The sequence below is a fragment of the Balaenoptera physalus genome (genome assembly GCF_965194825.1).
Source record: "Balaenoptera physalus genome assembly, chromosome: 10".
Classification (NCBI taxonomy): Eukaryota; Metazoa; Chordata; class Mammalia; order Artiodactyla; family Balaenopteridae; genus Balaenoptera; species Balaenoptera physalus.
Window position 1 is genome coordinate 8,750,329 of NC_138889.1, and position 17,587 is coordinate 8,767,915.

Sequence of the window (17,587 nt, forward strand, 5' to 3'; positions counted from 1 at the left end):
TTTCAGTGAGGATATGTTACAAATCTCTGAATTTGGAAATTATGATAGGAATAAAATGCTGACTATACACCACCAAAGAGGAATTTTAGAATCCGTATGTAAGAGTACTCCACTTGGAGTGAGAGAACTTGGTTCAAATCCCAGGTCTCTCATGACCCTGCCGAATTTATTATCTAACTCTGGGTTACTAAAAAGCTTAAATGTGTTTATTATGAAATGTATATATAAGCCTGAGGCTAATTCATGGCCCATATGCATTTCTTTTTATTTTAGATATGTGTGAAGATTTATATAGGAGTATATACAAATACGGTGATGTTTATTTATTAAGTAATATTTATTTATTATCTTTGTTAAAAATACTGTATAACTATATTCGACTTAGTGAGGGAAAATTGATTTAGTGGTTTTATTTCTGGTTTTTTTTGGCTAAATAGCAACCTCAGATTCAGTCAAGGCATTTCCCTTAATCTTTATTTCTGGTAAAATATCCTATAAAAGTAGATTCAGCAATTTATTATTTTTTTTCTTTTAAGTATTTTATTACACCAGATTAATAGTATTCCTGTCCCCCGCCCTCATTTTTGGGTGGAGGAGAGGGATCCGTTTTGATACTTGAGCGCAAGAACCCCTCTCCCCCAAGTTACTGGAGGAATAGACGTAACAAATGAAACTACTCCAAACACCAAATAAAAATATTACGATTGATACCCCGTTTATCCTCGTGTCCCCAAAAGGATAGACTTTGTATTTCAGCGTGGCTTCCTAACTTTCTACTTCTGCGTTCTTAAAAGTTGAACATTATTTATATTAAAGGGAAGTAGTCAAATTATTTTGAGAAAATAATTTGCTCTTAAAGTCAAATCCTGTTGGTAATATGGAAGAGAATTCTTTTTATTTTGAAAGTCATCTTCTCTTTTTCAGATTCTTAACTTCCATTTTTAAAAAGCTACTTCATTAAAAGAGCAGTTTATCATTTCTCATTTGTAGAATTAGTATTTTGTTTTATTTATATCATAAGGATTCTCATCTGTGCTGCCCTAATTGTTAAGTTCTACATTGGTATGTTGCCTTATTTCTTCCAAAATATAAGAATGTTCCTAGAACTCTTACAAGCTCTAAGGACCATAACGTATAGATAAAGTAAGGGATTGCCTTTCGTTGTGTAGATTCAGATGAAGTGTATTAAACGTGCTCTTCTTTCTCTCTCCCCTTATCTCCTCTTCTCTCCCACTCCCCCCACCCCTTTGCACACGGGGACTGTTCCCTTGTAGACTTGGCACCTTATTTTATTTCTGAGCCATTGTCTGCCGTCCAGAAACTTGGTGGACCTGTAGTACTGCATTGTTCTGCTAAACCTGTGACTGCTCGTATCTCATGGTTGCATAATGGAAAAAGATTGGACAGAAATGTGGAACAGATCAAGGTTCATCAGGGGAGGTTGACTATCCTTTCTCTTAACCCCTCCCTTTCGGGTTATTACCAGTGCATTGCCAACAATAGCATTGGCGCCGTTGTGAGTGGTCCTGCAACCATATCCACTGCAGGTGAGTCTGATTTTGTCCCTGTTATACATGCTTTTTTCCTGAAATTACTGTTAATACTTGCATTTTTTTGAGTAGTGGGAGGAGCATGGGCTTTGGAGTAAGACACGTAAGAGTTCTCATCCCAGCCTTGACACTTGCTGTGTGTTTAACCTGGGGGACGATACTTGAGCCTCGCTTAGTGTCTTCCTTTGTAACAAGGGATATGGAAGTTATTTTGTGCAGCGTTAGGACAGTTTTCTAACGTGAATCTGAATTTCTTTGTGAGTATTTAAAAGTCCTTAATATCAACAACAGAAGAAGCTGTTGTCTGCTTTGACAGTTATTTCATGCAGTCCTTTATCTTTTTTTCACATCTAATTGTTTTATTTGCCTTGATTACAGAGTGATTTTCATTAATTTAATTGAAACCAGGCTAAAGAAGCGGGGTAGAAAAATAACTGTAAAAGAAAGGAATGTTGAGTATTGAACTTATGGAAAAATCTGGAATGTGTGGTTTTCTTAGTAAGTTTGAGCCATCTGCCTTTCAAATGGTGATGGCTTCCAGTAATGGAAAACGTCTTTGTGAGGGCACCCCTATTTACAGAACAAATCTGGATTCCCCAGGAGTAGTGAGTTTGTCATAACTGAGAAGAGTAAATGTTTTGGTAGAGCTGTGACCCATGGACAGCCCCAAGCCACACACCGGAGGGCTGCATTCCTAGGGGCTGCAGAGTGCTTTCAGCACTGGCAATAATAAAGAGCCCTTCCATGCAGCCTCCAGCTGTAGTCAACTTAAACCGAGAGAAATTGAGACCTAGTTAGAATATTCAGGTAATTCAAACGATACACTGCTTTTTTTTTTTTTTTTTTTGATATCCTCGGTTCATTCTTGGAAACCCTTTTATTGCCATGTGAGTAGCTACAAACAGAATAAGGACGCGTAGGGAAAGTGAGTTTTGATGAGAAACTGGATTAAGAAGGCTTTATCTTGACAGAATGGGAACAATTAGGCTTCATAGTTCTCCCTAATGTTTTAAGAACAGTTTGCTTGTCTTGTAGTCTCCTGGAAGCATTGTCTTCTGTAAAAGGGTGCCATGACTAAGCCCCAGCTCTCAACTGTGCACCTCTACCCCAACTGCTTTCTAAGATAAAAAGATCCTGCTACTTTGGAAACTGGGATTAGCTGCCACAAATGGCCATGGTGCAGATGTTGTTTCTAGTTTTAAAATTTCCTTTGGGAAAGAGAGTTCAAATTTACATTTATTTATTTATCTATCTACTTATTTACTTATTTCTTTTAGTTCTTGGTGATTTTGGTTCATCAACAAAGCATGTTATTACAGCAGAAGAAAAAAGTACTGGTTTCATTGGCTGCAAGGTACCAGATAGTAACCCCAAAGCTGAGGTGCGCTATAAAATCCGGGGAAAGTGGCTGAAACATTCCACAGGTGAGACCTCTTACGACAAGCCAGTGGCACCCAGAGAACAAATGTGATTAACCAACTACCATTAAGCTCTGTGTGCTAGGGGCTGTAGACACAAAAATACATAAGATATATTGTTTCTACTATTGGGAGTCAAGTGGAGTAGTTTAGACAAATGGTTACAGTATGAAATAGAACATAGTCTAGAAGACAGTATAGAAATGATTACAACCCCGCACCCCCAAGGCTCACTCCTTCAACTCATTCAGGAATCTACTCAGATATCACTTCCTTTGAGAAGATCGCACTCATGGCACTGTCTAAAATAATATGCTCTGTCGCTCTGTCCACTTTATTCAGCTTTATTTTCTGTAGCACTGTGTTATATGTTTTACTGTTTGCTTGTTTGTCATTTGTCCCTTTCTCTGCCACCTTGTCCCTGCATTGGAGCGCTGGCAGCATGAGTGCAGGGCTTGCTTTACCTGCTTGCTTCATTGTTGTATCACTTGTGCACAGGCCGTTGTTGGCAGAAAATAGGCTCTCAGTACATATTGTTGAGAAGAAATGAATGAAGACGTGAATGACTACTGAGTGGTCAGTGCTGCAGGCAGGGGTTTGCCCACAATGGCAGCTGTGGTCATTGTATCTTTGTCTAAATATGTTTCTTGTGCTGTGGTGTTCTCAGTGAGTGATCTGTTGTCTTGGGGCTCTGATGGGTTTGATTTTGTTACTGTAGTGCTGTTGACTTTTTTTGTTCTGCCTTGACTTTCCTTTTCCTTCATTTAATGAATTTTCCCTGATTGCTTATTTGCTGCTCATGTCACGTCTACATTTAAAGCATAACTATCAACCTTTGTTAGTTTTAACTTGTGTCCTTCATAAAGAGAGAGGCCTAACTGCATTCCCTTCCTTCCTCAGAGAATTACTTAATCCTTCCATCAGGGAATCTTCAGATTTTGAATGTATCCTTAGAGGACAAGGGATCATATAAATGTGCAGCTTTTAATCCTGTCACACATGAATTAAAAGTTGAACCCATTGGCCAAAAGCTCCTTGTGAGTCGTAAGTATTTGGGGGAATCGTGGTCACTGGGAAGAGTCCTCAGAAGCATTTCTCATAAAAAGTAGGGAAGTGGGAGTTCATTTTTCTTTCAGATCCTGTTTGTTTATCATGAGAAAGTCTTTACATGCATAAATGCATTATAGCATAGTACTGTATATGTTTTAAAAATATAATGACTTTTTAGAAGAGAATTTTGGTCAAGATGACAGGACAGAATTCATGTGGAGAACTTTGCCCTTTGCTCAAATAAAAAGAAATTAGTGAGCAAATATCACTTTGTATCAGTGGTAATCAAATTGGTAGCTAACTGTGAATTACGAAAAAATATTTATCTGTTCTCTTTGAGATACGATAAGTCATAGCTGATGTTTAGCTTAGGACGGTCGAGTTGTAGTAGCACCAATAGTCAAAGCATAGTTAAGGAACAGTCCACATACTTGTTGAGAAATTCAACATTTCCAAACTGCTAATTCAGAAGTAGCTCTAAAGGGTCATCAAGTCTTTTAAATTTAATTCTCAACTGAAAATGATTTAGTTACCAAACAGGACCTCATAGTGTAAAGAAGAATAAATGGGAAGATGGGGAAGCTCACAGCTTTGCTAAGGAAGAGGGTGGAAGTGAATACATAAGAATAATGATTTTTTATTTTCCCTTCTTTCTGCAGGCCCTTCTTCAGATGACTTTCACATTCTTCACCCCACCCTTTCACAGGCATTAGCTGTTCTCTCTCGTAGCCCTGTGACCCTGGAGTGTGTGGTAAGTGGGATCCCAGCTTCTCACGTGCGCTGGCTGAAGGACGGTGAGGACGCTGTGCCGGGAAGCAAGTGGAGAAGGTTGCATTCGCATCTTGCCACGGACAGCATTGATCCGGCGGACTCTGGCAACTACTCCTGTGTGGTGGGAAACAAGTCTGGAGACACCAAACACGTGACTTACGTGGTGAATGTACTTGGTAAGATGTTACTTGTTAAGTGTTTTTTCAAGTCAGGCTATTTTTCTGGTCTAACTGATGTTTGAGTAGAAGATCTATTTGTGAACCATAAATGGAATAGAGACTACCTAGAAATAGCTACCCCAGTACCAAAATGAGCTTCATTTCTCTAAAGGACTGCTGAGTTGGGCAGTGTTTCTCGGTGGCACAGAGTGTTTCACCTGGGATGTTCTTGGGAACCTCACCCCCAACCTGGTTACACAATACAGTAAGTCCCCTACATACGAACCTTCAAGTTGCAAACTTTCAAAGATGCGAACGTGCGTTCACATGTCCAATCACGTAAGTTAGTTCACGTGTCTGGTGTACATTGTCACGTGTGTGCATCCTCTACGAGTGGCTGTGCTTTTGTGTACTGTACAGTACTGTATAGAGTACCATAGTACAGTATCTTTATTTCAAGCCCAGGATGTCCTGAAGCAAGTGTAAAAGCAGCGGTGATGTAGCTTGTTCTGTACTATATAGCCGATTGTTAGTACGGTTCCTAGGCTAACTTTGTTGGACTTAGGAGCAAATTGAACTTATGAATGCACTCTCGGAATGGAACTGGTTCATACGTAGGGGACTTATTTACAGAGCTGGTTCTTCCTTCTCGATGACGTGGAGGAAAGAGACTGGAATTCAACAGGATGGAAGATTCTGGGCTGTATCAGTGTGTAGTGTCCAGTAATGGTAACTAAGACAGAGTACTGACTAGAAAATGTCATCTCAAAAAGAAATCATTTCATTTTATTTTCCCTTTTGGAATGCTTTCACTATAGCTGGCTCATAAAATTTGTGTTATTTTCATCCATATTTCTGTATATACTATTTATCTCAAAGCTATTGCTTTCTTCCAGCTACCTATCTCACTGTCATGTGTAGCAGCAAAAATGTTTTCCTTTATCAAAACAGATTTTCATGAAAACCGGAAAAAAAAAGTTTTCATAGTAAATATAGTTTTTGTAAACCTTCTGCACCTGTTTATGTGCAACAGTGGCCTGACATAGGTTACACTGGAATTAATATAAGTGTATGGCAAGTGGGCTTTAAAATTTAATGATAATTAGGACTAGATTAATATGCATAATCATTTAATTTGGGCATATGTTACAAATGCCGATACATGATATACTCTGTCCAGGTAAAAAGTGACTCGATGGATACTAAAGGAAAATTTTTGCCCAGAATACATGTAACCTCAAAGCAGAATTGAGCATAAAAAGAATTTAACTTCCAAATAAGCATTCTTCTGTTTTGGCTTTTGTGTAGTGTGAAATCCAGGGAAATGATTACTTTATTTCAAACAGATCACCTGTAACAAATGCTCAGAGAAGCCAAAGATTAGAAACTCTGCATGTATGTATGTATGTGTGTGTGCATTTGTTGGGTTAGCGGGGGGTGGTTAAGTGGGAGGAGAGATCTATAAAAAGAGGCTATAATGTTTTAGTAACATATGGTTTATCCTATTGGAGGAAAGTAAATACATTTCTAATTTTTTCTTGATGACCATGGTGGATGGGAGTATGTGAGGAAATAATACAATTCGGTTTCAACTAGTTATTAATAGAGAGGAGAGTTTGTATGACTCATGTGATAATTTAAAAAGTACATCTTGAGGGCTAGACTTTAATTTATATTTTTTTATTTATTTTATTTTTTATTAACTTTTTACTGGAGTATAGTTGATTTACAATATTGTGTTAGTTTCTGCTGTACAGCAAAGTGAATCAATTGTACATACACATATAATCCACTCTTTTTTAGATTCTATTCCCATATAGGTCATTATAGAGTATTGAGTAGAGTTCCCTGTGCTATACAGTAGGTTCTCATTAGTTCTTATTTGTTTTATTTTTAGAACATGCTTCCATTTCTAAAGGACTGCAGGATCAGACAGTGTCTCTGGGTGCCACGGTACAATTCACGTGTGAAGTTCATGGGAACCCAACCCCCAACCGTACCTGGTTTCACAACGCACGGCCCATTCATCGTTCCCCACGACATCTAACTGTGGGAAATGGATTGAAAATCAGGGGTGTTACCATGGAAGATTCTGGGCTGTATCAGTGTGTAGCAGATAATGGGATTGGATTTATGCAGTCTACTGGGAGACTGGAAATTGAAAACGGTAGGCTTTTGGTCATGTAATCATAGGATATTTTACGTTACAGATGGGGTTTTGTTCTGGTTAAAAATTAAATCCTTTTTTCAAAAAAGGAAATAATCCTATCACCATAACAGAGCAGTGTTCATTTTCCATGTTCCTTTCTAGTTGCAGGTAGGCATTTCCATGAAGAAGCAACCTTATTTAATCACGCTCATTTAAAAAAAATTTTTATAATATTTTCTCAACAGATACTGCATAGTTTTGAAAAGGCATAATTTTGAAAAGCACATGGTAAAAGTCTCACTCATGTTCCCCAGCCAGCCAGATTTCTCTTTAGAACTAACTAGTTTTATCATTTTCTTGAATATCCTTGTATGTATATATAATCAATTACATATAACATGTGAGCTTGTGTGCATTTAATAACAATGTCTTTTTTTTTTTTAACATAAATGGTGGTAGCATTCATATAAATTACCTTGAATTTTTCCTTAAAAATTTTTCCTTGAATTTTACCTTAAAAATTTTTCCTTGAATTTTACCTTAAAAATTACCTTGAACTTTTCACTTCACATATATCTTGGACATCTTCTCATATGGTACATTAAAGACTATTTTCATTTCTTTTTAAAAATGGCTGCTTAGTCTTCCATTGTATAGTTGTGATGATTTGACTAGTACCTCATTGATGGCTGTTTCTAATCCTTCACTATTACAAGAAGTCTACAATGAATGTCCTTCTACATAGATTATTTTGCACATGTGTGAATATCTCTAACATAAATTCTTAGAAATGAACTTGCTGAATAAAAGCATATCTGCCTTGGTAATTTTGATAGATATCATTGCTCTCCAAAATAGTTACTAGTTTACACTCCCACTAGCAATGTTTCCACATATCCTCACCAAGGCATGGTGTTGTCAAAATTTCTGTTTAATCTTTGCCAATCTGATAGGTTTAAAAAAAAGTATCTTTTGATCTATATATTTTTTATTATTATGAATGAAGTTGGGCATCTCATCATGTGTTTATGAGCCATTTGAATTTGCTTTCCTGTGTATTGACTGTTCATTGTCTTTTGCCCATTTTAAATTAGGTTGTTGGTCTTTTTTCTTATTTATAGGAGTTCTTTATATATTAGGGAGATTAATCTTTTGTCTGAGAGTTAGAAATATTTCAAATTTCAAAGAATCAGGATGATAGAGACCAATTCTCTGAACTTGGTGCAATTAATTTAGATGTTAATAATAAAAAATAATTTTTAAATGGCATGTATTTGGAAACTTAGAATTATAGTTCTCAACAGCTGGGTCAAAAAATCATAATGGAAATTTAAAATTCTTTCAATGATAATGAGTGTCAAATTGTGTGGGATATAGGAAAAAGGAACATAGAATTTATAGCCTTAAATGCTTATAAAAGAAAGCTAGTAAAACTGAAAATTAGTGAACTAAGTAAAATAACAGAATAGATTTAAAGAAAACAGAAGAAAGGAGATAATAGAGATATGGGCAGAAATCAATTAAATAGAAAATGAAGATAAAATAGGATCAGTAAAGATAAAGTTTAACTAAGGAGTTATCCCAGTAATCAATCAGAAAATTTAAAGTATTATTCATCCTATTTAATGAATAAAGGAGAAAAACAACATGATTATCTCAATAGAAGCAAAAAAACATCTGACATAATTCAGTATCCATGATAGACACTCTTAGGAAAACAGAAATAGAAGGAACTTTCTTAACTTGATAAAGAGTATCTAACAAAAACTCACCGGAAACATTACTTTTAATGGCGAAATGTTTAAGCATTCCCTTTAAAATCTCTTTTAGTTGTCATCATAGCGGAGATTCTAATCAGTACAGAATGACAAGAAAAAGAAATGAAAGATGTAAGGATAAGAGAGAAAGAAAACTCAATCGTTATTCATTCACAGCTGCTATGGTTGTCAATATAGAGAATCCTCAATAGTTTGATGGCAAATTGTTAGAAATAATAAAAGCTTTTAGCAAGGTGGCTGGATAAAGACCAATAAACAAGAATGTTGCCTTTCTATGTACGAGTGTATTAGCCAGGTTTCTCTAGAGAAACAAAACACAAGAGGATATATAATATACACATAGGAGGAGATTTATTATGGAAACTGGCTCTCACTGTTATGGAGGACAAGTCTGCCATCTACATACTGGAGAAGGAGGGAAGCCAATGATGCAGTTGAGCTGTGGGAGGAGGAGTGACGGTATAAGTCTCAACCTAAGTCCAAAAGCCAGAGGTCCAGGAGCACTGATGTCCAGTGTCCTAGGGCAGAAGAACGATGGCTCAGCTCATAGAATTCGCCCTTCCTCTGCATTTTTGTTCTACTGAGGCCCTCAGCGGATTGCGTGGTGCCCACCCACATTGGGGAGGGCCATCTGCTATACTCACTTTACCAATTCAGATGCTAATTTCTTCTGGAAACATGCTCACAAACACAGCTAGTTATCTGGGCATCCCTTAGCCCAGTCAACCTGACACATAAAATTAACCATTACAACTAGCAACAGACAGAAAACGTAATTTAAAGGACACTCTAAAAGAAGGAGAACAAGAAAGTGGGGACCTTGCTTTACCAGATATTAGAACATACACAAAAATCTATAGTAATTAAGACAGTGTTGTATTATTGGTGCAGGAACAGACAGATAGACTCTTGGAACAAGACAGAGACCACCAAAAAGGATTTGCACTAAGGATTTGACTTAGGTGGCATTGCAGATCACCAAGGGGAGGATATCCATTTCAAGATTTGATGTAGGATAATTGGTTATCAAAATGGAGAAGAAGAAATTAAATCTCTAACTCACATTGTACACAAAGACAAATTTCCAGTGGATTAAAGACCTGTATATGAAAGGCAAAATGGCAAAGTTTTTGAAGAAAATATAGAAGAATATCTATATGATATGGGTAAAACTTTTCAACAAGACATTTTAGGCTAATTTTTAAGAAAAGATTGGTATGACTACATTAAAATTAAAGCATCCTTATTATTTAAAGATACCTTTAAAAATGAAAAGAAAAGCAATAAACTGAGAGAAGATACTAGTAACATGTAACTAACAAAAGAGCAGTATCTAGTACTTACAAAGAATTCAGAACCATTACAATAAGGATAAAGGATCCAATAGAAAAATGGACAAAATGCACTTGACAGAGGAGGAAAAATGAGTGGCAGGTAAATATGTGAAAAGATAGTCAACCTCATTAGTACTGAGGGAAATGCAGGTTACGACCCATGAAAGCATTTTACACTTCTTAGATTAGTAAAAATTCAGAAATCTGATCACTGTTGATAGACTTCGTCAAACACAGGAAGTAAGACTGGAAAAGGAGAAAGATGTGCTGGAGAAAATGTCATTTGTAATCGATATTCCATTGTGAGATCACTTAAAAATACCCCCCAAAAAATACCTGGGACCAAAAGGAAAGAGTTGGTGCCACTTGTTTAGAAACAAAAATTTGTTCGTGTATTTGCTCAGAAATATGTTTGTCAACTGTAATTCAGAACAGGTTTTTCTCCCAGGATTTTTGTAATCAGATTTTTGCACCCTGGAATTGACTATCTTTTTGAAGGACTATTATTTAGTTTTATACTTCTTTACACCTTTTTCATGTTAAAGTCTGAGGTTTTGGCTTCACATGTTCTGTATTTACAGTGGTCAGATGCAGAGGATGCAAATTGGAAAACTCTCTATGGATTCCTTTATATACATTCCTTTCTTTCTGAAGGACAGGCAACCTACGTGGGAAATGTCTAGGAGCCCACACGATGAAAAATTCTACTTTTTATTGACTGCTTTACTTGGTGAAAGTTGAGAAGCGAACTAACAAGGAAGGAGATATCTTTGTTCTAATCATTACTATTATCATTACTACTTGCTAATGACATTGCAAACACTGTTACTTCAGTGAATGCACATGTTCACCACACTGTTCTGCATGTAAAACGCTGTTTAGAAACACACATATAAAAGATGTTTCTAAGACAGCTACTTGCGCACGACACAACATTTACGTAATAGGATGAAATTATTTTGCATTGTAGATACTATAATGTTCTTAATTTGTGTGAATTACTTTTTTTTAACAGACAGTGGACTCAAGCCTGTTATAATTACAGCACCAGCAAGTGCAGAGGTGGCCTCTGGAGGCTCCGTGACTTTGTCCTGCAATGCCACCGGGGTGCCGGTTCCAGCCATTCGTTGGTACGACAGGCATGGATTGATAACCAGCCATTTGTCTCAAGTTCTTAGATCTAAATCCCGAAAACCGCACTTATCAAGACCTGGGGGTTCTGACCTGGAGCCTGTGTACTTCATCATGTCCCAGGCTGGCTCAAGCTCTCTATATATTCAGGCTGTTACTCGGGAACACGCTGGGAAGTACACCTGCGAAGCTGCAAACGCACACGGCACCACACGGTCGGAAGCCGTCCTCACTGTTGGTGAGTTGTCATTAGTACCTTTTCCCAGGTGAATGGTTTCCTTTGATAGTAGGGGATAAAGTGATTTGAAGTAGATTTTAATGAGTCTAGCAACCTCTAAATATATATGTATTTACCAACAACAGTGAAATGTAGAATTGCATTTTTTGGTATCTGGCCTTATGCGAACCAGATGAACTTTGGTCTCCACTTCTGGTGGGTTTGTTAAGCTTGTAGTTGTCCTATAGGACACTTTCATTTGGGAGCAAGCCCAAGGTACGACCTCTTTGGAGAATTAATGCTTTTGGTTTTCTAAGCTGAAAATATCGTTGCAGATATTTTCAGGTGGGCCCTTAGTAAGGGTAGTATTCAGTCTAAAGAGTTGGCTTTTATTGGGAATGTTGAGTCACGTGTACTGTCAAACAACACCCATCTGTATATTTGCCTCAACCTTACTCAAAGTTATTGTTCTAATAGGGTGTATAATATAATATTCTTTATATTTTACTGATTTTGGGTGATGATGACTTAATTTGGAGTACTGGTATATAGAATATCAGTATTATTCAAATTAATTCAAATTTGACTTAATCCACATTCAAATCTTATATCAGTGGGCATTGGTGAGGGTGCCCTACTCATAGGGCTGGTGTGAGGATTCAAGGAGTCTGTACCTGTAAAGTGCTTAGAATGATGTCTGGAAGTAGAATGCCTTCAATAAATACTACGTATTAGGTTACAATTATTACTATCTAATTATTATTAAATTATGATTATCCCTTCTGGTAGTGTTTAGGGAAGAAGAAATAGTTACTGATATTAGTAGACCTCAATAATCCTCAAATAAAGAAGGTAGTTAAGTGTTGCATAAATTTATACACACATATGGATGTGTATATGGATGTGTACGTGTGTGTGTTTATATATCTGTTCTGCTAAGCAAAAATAGGAGTGGCTGTGCTCAATATTGTTAGCTGTAAGACAGCTGTCATTCAGGCACTGCTTGGGTATCATTTGGCTGAAGTGATTTTCTTTTAAATTTTTTATTTTTTAAAATGTATTTATTTATTTGGCTGTGTCAGGTCTTAGTTGCGGCATGCGGGATCTTTCGTTGTGGCATGCGGGCTCTTCTTTGCCGCATGTGGGCTGCTCTCTATTTGTGGTGTGCAGGCTCCAGAACGCATGGGCTCAGCAGGTGCGGCGCGCAGGCTCAGTTGCCCCGCGCCATGTGGGATCTTAGTTTTCCGAACAGGGATCGAACCTGCGTCCCCTGCATTGGAGGGCAGATTCTTAACCACTGGACCCCCAGGGAAGTCCCTGAAGTGATTATGTTATGTAAATAAAGGGTAAAGGGAGCCATAGACATCACAGTCATAGCTGATGGAACTAGGTAAGTATCTAGTTGTCTAACTGCCTCACTTTATTTTTATTTTATTTAATTAATTAATTAATTTATTTATTTATTTATTTGGCTTTGTTGGGTCTTCGTTTCTGTGCGAGGGCTTTCTCTAGTTGTGGCAAGCGGGGGCCACTCTTCATCACGGTGTGCGGGCTTTTCACTGTCGCGGCCTCTCTTGTTGCGGGGCACAGGCTCCAGACGCGCAGGCTCAGTAGTTGTGGCTCACGGGCCTAGTTGCTCCGTGGCGTGTGGGATCTTCCCAGACCAGGGCTCGAACCCGTGTCCCCTGCATGGACAGGCAGATTCTCAACCACTGCGCCACCAGGGAAGCCCCTCACTTTAAATATGAGAGATCAGTCTATTTATCTCTTGTAAAAATAAAATACAGTGTGTGTGTGAAAAAAAAATAAAAAAAATAAATATGAGAAATCTGAAGCCCTTAGAAGATACATAACTTGTTTAGATTAGATCTTTCTAGATCTTTAAGATACCCCTCACTCCCAGGATTTTATGTCTTGATAAATACCATTTTTTGTGTATAGTAACCCCATGAGCTACATCCTACCTGAGTGGTCCTTCTTTGCTTCTTTTACATGCTCTATAGTAATTACTGAAGTCTAGCTGAGTGTATTAAAGCTCAGAACAGCAGGTAACAACCCACTTCTTCCCATGGGAATCTGAGCTTATTATTAAATTCTAGCATGCTGGCAGCCTTTACTTTATTTGCTATGAAGTGGGGAGTAAGCAAGATGACTCTCTCCCCCACCTTTTTTTCTTTCCAGAGACCTTGGGTTTTTGAGGTCCTGGATGTACAAATATTTGTAGAGTGAGTTGTAACTTTTCAAAACTATAATGGGAGTTGGCCTGGGGTCCTAAGTAGTTTAGGGTGGGGTTGCTGGTTTGAGTGGTCACAGTGGGAACAACTTTGGCAGATCTGGTTCCGTTCCCTGTTGAACTGGTTTCAACTCAGAGTCATTAATTCATAGACATTACCATAGTTATAGTACTTAGAAAGCCAGAGTTTTATCAATCTGTTTTCCAATTCAAAAAACATTCTACCTTAAAAAATGCTGGATGTCTCTTCTGACCATTTCACAGAGTTATTTTGAAGATAAATTGAGATCGTGTATGTGAAGAACCTTTGGAAAGTACTGTGAAGGCCTTATGAATTGTATCTAGTATCTGTGAGTGCTCAAATTCTGTTATCGGGAATAGTAGAAGAAAATTAATTGAATCCCCTTTTCGATAAAAGTTATGGAAAAGTCTCACTGCAGCCTGAACACAAGTGGAATTTTGATACTCCTGCAGTAGACACAGGCTGTAGCATGACATTTTTTCTCATGCCTCTGTATAAACTGAGGCGTGTGGTATTCAAACTCTTCTACAGCCAAATACCCCTTCCCAGTGGTGACCTGCCCAGAGGATCCGTGAAACACTAATGATAAAAAGGTCCTTCTCCACTGCCCTGAGCCACAGCTGATTGCCCCTACTTGCTAGAGTCCATCTCTGCATTAGCAGGCTCTCGACCACACCCTTCACATCCAGCCCACATTCTGACTCACTAGATAAACACGACTGTTCCAGGAGCAATATTTGGAAGCTGTCTCAGCGAACTTAATTAGTTTTCTTCTGTATTATTTTCCCACTAGCTTCTTGTTTTCTTTGATGGGGGATGCTTCTGGGACACCTTTTCTCTCTTTTAAACAAACAGAGAACCAGAGAACCGACCTTCCACTGTTAGTCCTGTTTTTTGGTCAGTTCTCTATGAAACTGCAGTAGTTCTCCTAATACACTCCCACCTTGCACCAGGAATCCGACTTCATTGTGGAAAAGAAACTCTGCCGTTGTTTCCTCAGCTCCCTTCCTCCACAAAAGTAGGAGACTTTTCGTTGCCAGTATTAATAGTGCTTTAGAGAAACTAGGCTGTCAACCCTCGGGTTTTATTGTGCTGGCAGTTTATTTGTTTTCATAAATTGCTCTCTCATTTTTTCACTGCAGCACCTCTAACATTCTCCTGCCAGCTGTTGTCACTTAATCTCTCAGAACCCGACTTTCTTCATCTGTAAAGTGGGTATATTACCATCTACCTAAGAATGTTGTTTTGAGAATTAAATGGGATGATGGTTATTAAGTGTCTGGCACAATGCTTGGCACATAATATGTGATCTGTAATTCTTTTTGGGTGTAGGTGACCAATTTATTTTTTTCAGTGCAAATAGATTATTTTTACCTTCCTGTATAGATTCTGTATGCTCATTGTAATAAGTATTAAAGCTGTCTGCCTGTTTTATCTTTAGATTGGCAAATTCTTTTTTTAAATTTATTTTATTGAAGGATAGTCGATTTACAATGTTATGTTCATTTCCACTGTACAGCAAAGTGATGCGGTTATACATATACATTCTTTTTCATCTTCTTTTGCATCATGGTTTATCACAGGATATTGAATATAGTTCCCTGTGCCATACAGTAGGGCCTTGTTGTGTATCCATCCTACATACACTAGTTTGCGTCTGCTGATCCCAAACTCTCAATCCTTCCCTCCCCCACCCCTGTCCCCCTTGGCAACCACAGGTCTGTTCTCTATATCTGTGAGTCTGGTTCTGTGGCGTAGATGAGCTCATTTGCATCGTATTTTAGATTCCGCATGTAAGTGATATCATATGGTATTTGTTTATCTCTTTCTGACTTATTTCACTTAGTATGATATAGATTGGCAATTTCTTAAGCCAACCTTGTGTTCTATCCACAAAGAGGGCTCGTTTGGAAACAAGTAAATTCGTCCTTTATCTTTGCTAGTCTTGCTTTATTTCTTCCCTCTTCTTGCCTGTGGCTTGTCTTATGTGTGTAGGGTAGGTATTTAGTTATCTGTTGTTGTATAACTACCCCCAAAGGTGAACAACTTAAAACAACAGCTCCTTTATTACCTGACAATTCTGTGGGTTAACTAGATGCAGATGGGCGGTTCTGCAGACCTTACTTGGAGTCTCTTAGCCCCTTTTAATCAGAGGCACCTGGGACTGGAACAGCCAAAGTGGCTTCACTCACACGTGTGGCATCTTTGTAAGGGCTGGACCGCACCCACGTCCCCTCCCTCTCCCCCTCTCCCCTTCTCCCCCTCTCCCCCTCCCCCTCTCCCTCACCCCCATCACCCCTCTCCACGGCTAGCTTGGACATCTATCTGTATGTGGCAGCACTACAGTAGGGGTGCCAGGCCTTCTTAAGGCTTAAGCCTGGAAGAGCGCAGCCTCTCTTGGGCCTGGCGTCGGTTAAAACGAGTCACAGGGCAGCCCGGATTCAGCGTGGGAGGGGACTGCTCAAGGGTGTGAACATTGAGATATCTTTGGAGACTAGCTACCCAGTAGGTAATAGCCTGACTCTTGACCTTTTCTTTACTATTTATTTTACTTTGTTCCCAAGGGAATGCATTACTCATTGTGTTTCATTTACCAACTAGAGTTAAAAGTTGTTCTCCAACTTAAAATCTTCTGAGGTTACACTAGCAAATTGCTGTTGTAAAAGAGGGAATGCTGGTGTCGAGCAAGGAAGAATGGCATCCTTTCAGCTACTAAACTCCTGCATCATAGAACTGATTTTTCAGACAATTAATTTGCTCCTTCATGAATGAGAGATGGCTACTGGAGATTAGATGTTTCCATGAATCATAAATTGAAATGTTACCTACTTTAACTTCTAGGGCTCAAACTGTGTTGACAGTGTGTTAGATCACTGTATGAGAGACCCTGAAATAATGAATTTCTTCAATCTCCTCTTTTTCTTTCTCCGTTTCTCTGCAGTTCCTTTTGAAACAAATACAAAAGCAGAAATAGTCACACCTTCTGATCCCACTCAGAATGATAAAAGTGATGGTTCAGAAACTGGACTATTGAGCTCATTTCCGTTGAAGGAACATTCCAGTGCTACAGAATCGTCATCAGAGAACAATGCTAGTGGTACCTCTGTCCCCGATGCCCCCATCATTCTGAGCCCCCCACAGACTCACACACCAGATACGTACAACCTGGTCTGGAGGGCGGGGAAGGATGGCGGGCTGCCCATCAATGCCTATTTTGTGAAGTATCGAAAGGTAATGTCTTCTCATTTATCATCTTTTCCTTCTCACACCTTCACATCCTGTGTATAACACATGCTTATTATCTTTCACATTTGTGGAGTGGCAGGAAACAGGAGTGTCCCAGAATGATGAGTTTGGGAGAGAAATGCCAGCAATCATGCTGGATTTACCAGTCTTATAAAAGCAGTAAGAATGAAGTACAAATAATTTCCCCTCAAACTGGGATTCTAAGAACCCAGTAACTTCTAGACATTTTTAATCAAATATTTTAACCCCTTGGGTATAAAGTTCTATAAACCAATTTTTAAAAAGTAATTCCTTCCCTCTCTGAGATGGCAGAATGAAGTTTATTTAGTAAAAAAGCAGTTTCTTATTAGAAACAACTGTTTGAACAAAGTTGTCCCTTATAATCTCTGACAAATGTTTTCATTGCAAGTTCTCTTAATTGTATTAAAACCTTACATTGTTTGGTCATTTATTATGGTAAACCTTGATTGTCTCAGTTGATTTTTCAGATGATGTTTTTCATCCACAGGCTTCTATTAAAGCAAAATGAA

The 17,587-nt window shown here is 38.2% G+C and overlaps 1 protein-coding gene across 10 annotated transcripts in view; it reads left to right on the plus strand.

Annotated features, from left to right (window-relative positions):
* CDON (cell adhesion associated, oncogene regulated) overlaps positions 1–17,587 on the plus strand; it is a 103,100-nt gene that overhangs the window by 42,258 nt on the left and 43,255 nt on the right. For all 10 annotated transcript variants that reach the window (XM_082409706.1, XM_082409707.1, XM_082409708.1 and 7 more), the window contains 7 exons: positions 1,275–1,547; positions 2,828–2,974; positions 3,869–4,012; positions 4,678–4,965; positions 6,845–7,114; positions 11,224–11,577; positions 16,753–17,042. In XM_082409706.1, the coding sequence (XP_082265832.1) occupies positions 1,275–1,547; positions 2,828–2,974; positions 3,869–4,012; positions 4,678–4,965; positions 6,845–7,114; positions 11,224–11,577; positions 16,753–17,042 (1,766 nt within the window). The remainder of the gene's footprint in view (positions 1–1,274; positions 1,548–2,827; positions 2,975–3,868; positions 4,013–4,677; positions 4,966–6,844; positions 7,115–11,223; positions 11,578–16,752; positions 17,043–17,587) is intronic.